The sequence below is a fragment of the Austrofundulus limnaeus genome, unplaced genomic scaffold (assembly GCF_001266775.1).
Source record: "Austrofundulus limnaeus strain Quisiro unplaced genomic scaffold, Austrofundulus_limnaeus-1.0 Scaffold39, whole genome shotgun sequence".
Taxonomy (NCBI): Eukaryota; Metazoa; Chordata; class Actinopteri; order Cyprinodontiformes; family Rivulidae; genus Austrofundulus; species Austrofundulus limnaeus.
Window position 1 is genome coordinate 2,258,261 of NW_013952441.1, and position 2,241 is coordinate 2,260,501.

Consider the following 2,241-nt stretch of genomic DNA (forward strand, 5'->3'; position numbering starts at 1 on the left):
ATTCTATTCTATTCTATTCTATTCTATTCTATTCTATTCTATTCTATTCTATTCTATTCTATTCTATCTTCAGCATTTACTTTATATATATTGATCAATCTTGTTTAAAAATGTCAAGGACTTATGAAGATGTAATATGATTAAAAATGTGCAACAAGCAGTTAAATATGGTTAGAATTTGTAGCAGCATTTAAACATATATTAAAAATATTCAACAGAAAGTGTGTTAATAGTCTATAGTATAAATGTTTTTTGAAATGCCTCATTTATGCATAAAATTAGATCATTGTAAAATCGTTGTTATAAATTGAGGGTARAACCCTAAAATTTAAGTATGTTTTTTTTTTTTTATAAACAGCCCATCTGTGTTCTTCATGCACAGTATTTAGGTCATCATGCCTGTAATTTTGGACCTTCATGCTTTTTTATTTTTTTTTTGTTTCAAATCCTTTTAACAGCTCTTATTGTCAAAGGTTTAGCGGCTTAATTAAGAACTCCTCTGATTTTTCACGCACTCCTTATTATAACCAGTCCCTTAATGTGATACAGAAATCTGATTTTATTTTCTTCATAACAGACTCATGAAGAGACCCTACATTAGAGAACATATTTGTACAGATACAAACAACTTTATTATTCAACTTGTTTTATTTTATGGAGACTTAAAAATTAGAAAATTTTAAATTATGCTTTTGGTCATAAATGACTTTGCAATATGATCACAGTTTATAAGTTTACTCTGAGATACACTTAGCACAARACATAAGAACATTTGTGTTTGGTAGATTATTTCTTTATTGGTGCAATGCTTCTTTGTAATAAATCTCATACCGGGCACCTGAGTGGCAGCACCTGGAGGTACCAGAAGCTCAAAACAAGCACCAATAACATCAAAATAATCTGTTTGGCAGAGAAGATTTGGCCAATTTTTCATGTCTGCAACCCACATACTCAGCTCTACTGCTCATCGCACAAATGTATGTTCCTTACAAATGTGGCACCATTTAAAAGAAAAATAACAGGTTGTGAAGCATTGTTACACCAAATAAATMATCTACAAAACACTAATTTCCTTACTTTTTAAGCAAAGTTTATCTGTATCTGTAGTCTGTCTGTAAAAGAAAGGTGTGTGTGGGGTGGGGACACACACATTTCTCATTTTTGGAGCTGTTTGGTCATGTAAAAACTTATTATTATTATAACTATATATTCTATCAGACTGAGAAAGTGAGCCAACTTTGTTGGGAAAATGAATTTAAAACTGAAAGTTTTTCATAAAAAAAGAACAAATATTTCAGAGAGGAAGATTCCATCTGTCTTTGCAGAAGCTGCAACTATTACATCTGTGTCAGATCGCTCTTATCTGATGTCTGCGGTTCCTGCTGGGCAAACATATGACTGTTTTTCCGTTCATGTTTTGTGTTCTTTATGAGCTGCAACCCAGGGATGGATACGCTTCAGGATTTCCCTAAAGGCTGTGGAAGAACTGATCCCACAYTCGTCAGACAGAGGGAGACACTTGAATTCTCAGGAAAATCTCAAAAACTGAAACTTGGAACAGTCAGGGGTATTTAAGCTGTGATTAAAATTTAAAACTGGCAAACAATCAAGCTGTGGCCCAAAAACAGCTGAAGTGGAAATATAATAGAGCTGCACACGAATGAACTGAAAGTCTTACATGTATTATTCTAAATAAACATAAAATCATTAATACACTGTGTCACACCTTTGTATAAAATGTCCTCAGAAAAATGATGGAGTATATTTGGAATGATCAAAAGAAAATCCACTCCTTGAACTCAGGTTCTCCTCATGCTTATCCAAAAAGAAAAAAAAAGAAATGAAACTCTAACCTGATCCCTCACATCCTCCTCAATAAATAATAATCTGAAGGATCTGATTAAAAAAATGAGACCCAGTTTGTCAGATTTTTCATCTGTGGCAGGTTGCATTTTCTGGGCACAAAAGCTCTCCAGACACGCCGACACAATCATCAAACATGTAAATCAAACAAAGCATCTGAAGCCAACACTTACAGCTGGAGCGACAGGGGACACCTCCATGAGCCGGTGCGGGTTGATGGAGCTGATGTTCCAGGGCATTCGGCCGGTCGGGTCCGGTGTGGGAATCACCGGTCCGACGTGGAGCCTAGAATCCATCAGAGCGGTTGGAGGTAGGTGTGTGTGTGTGTGTGTGTGTGTGTGTGTGTGTGTGTGTGTGTGTGTGTGTGTGTGTGTGTGT

At 35.4% G+C, this 2,241-nt stretch overlaps 1 protein-coding gene across 1 annotated transcript in view; it reads right to left on the reverse strand.

Annotated features, from left to right (window-relative positions):
- Positions 1-2,235, reverse strand: part of LOC106516633 (melanopsin-A) — a gene marked incomplete in the record, with an annotated part of 29,871 nt that extends 27,636 nt beyond the window's left edge. Inside the window, 1 exon segment of the mRNA XM_014007082.1 lies at positions 2,037-2,235. Within this exon segment, the coding sequence (XP_013862536.1) occupies positions 2,037-2,159 (123 nt within the window).
- Positions 2,236-2,241: the final 6 nt, after the last annotated feature.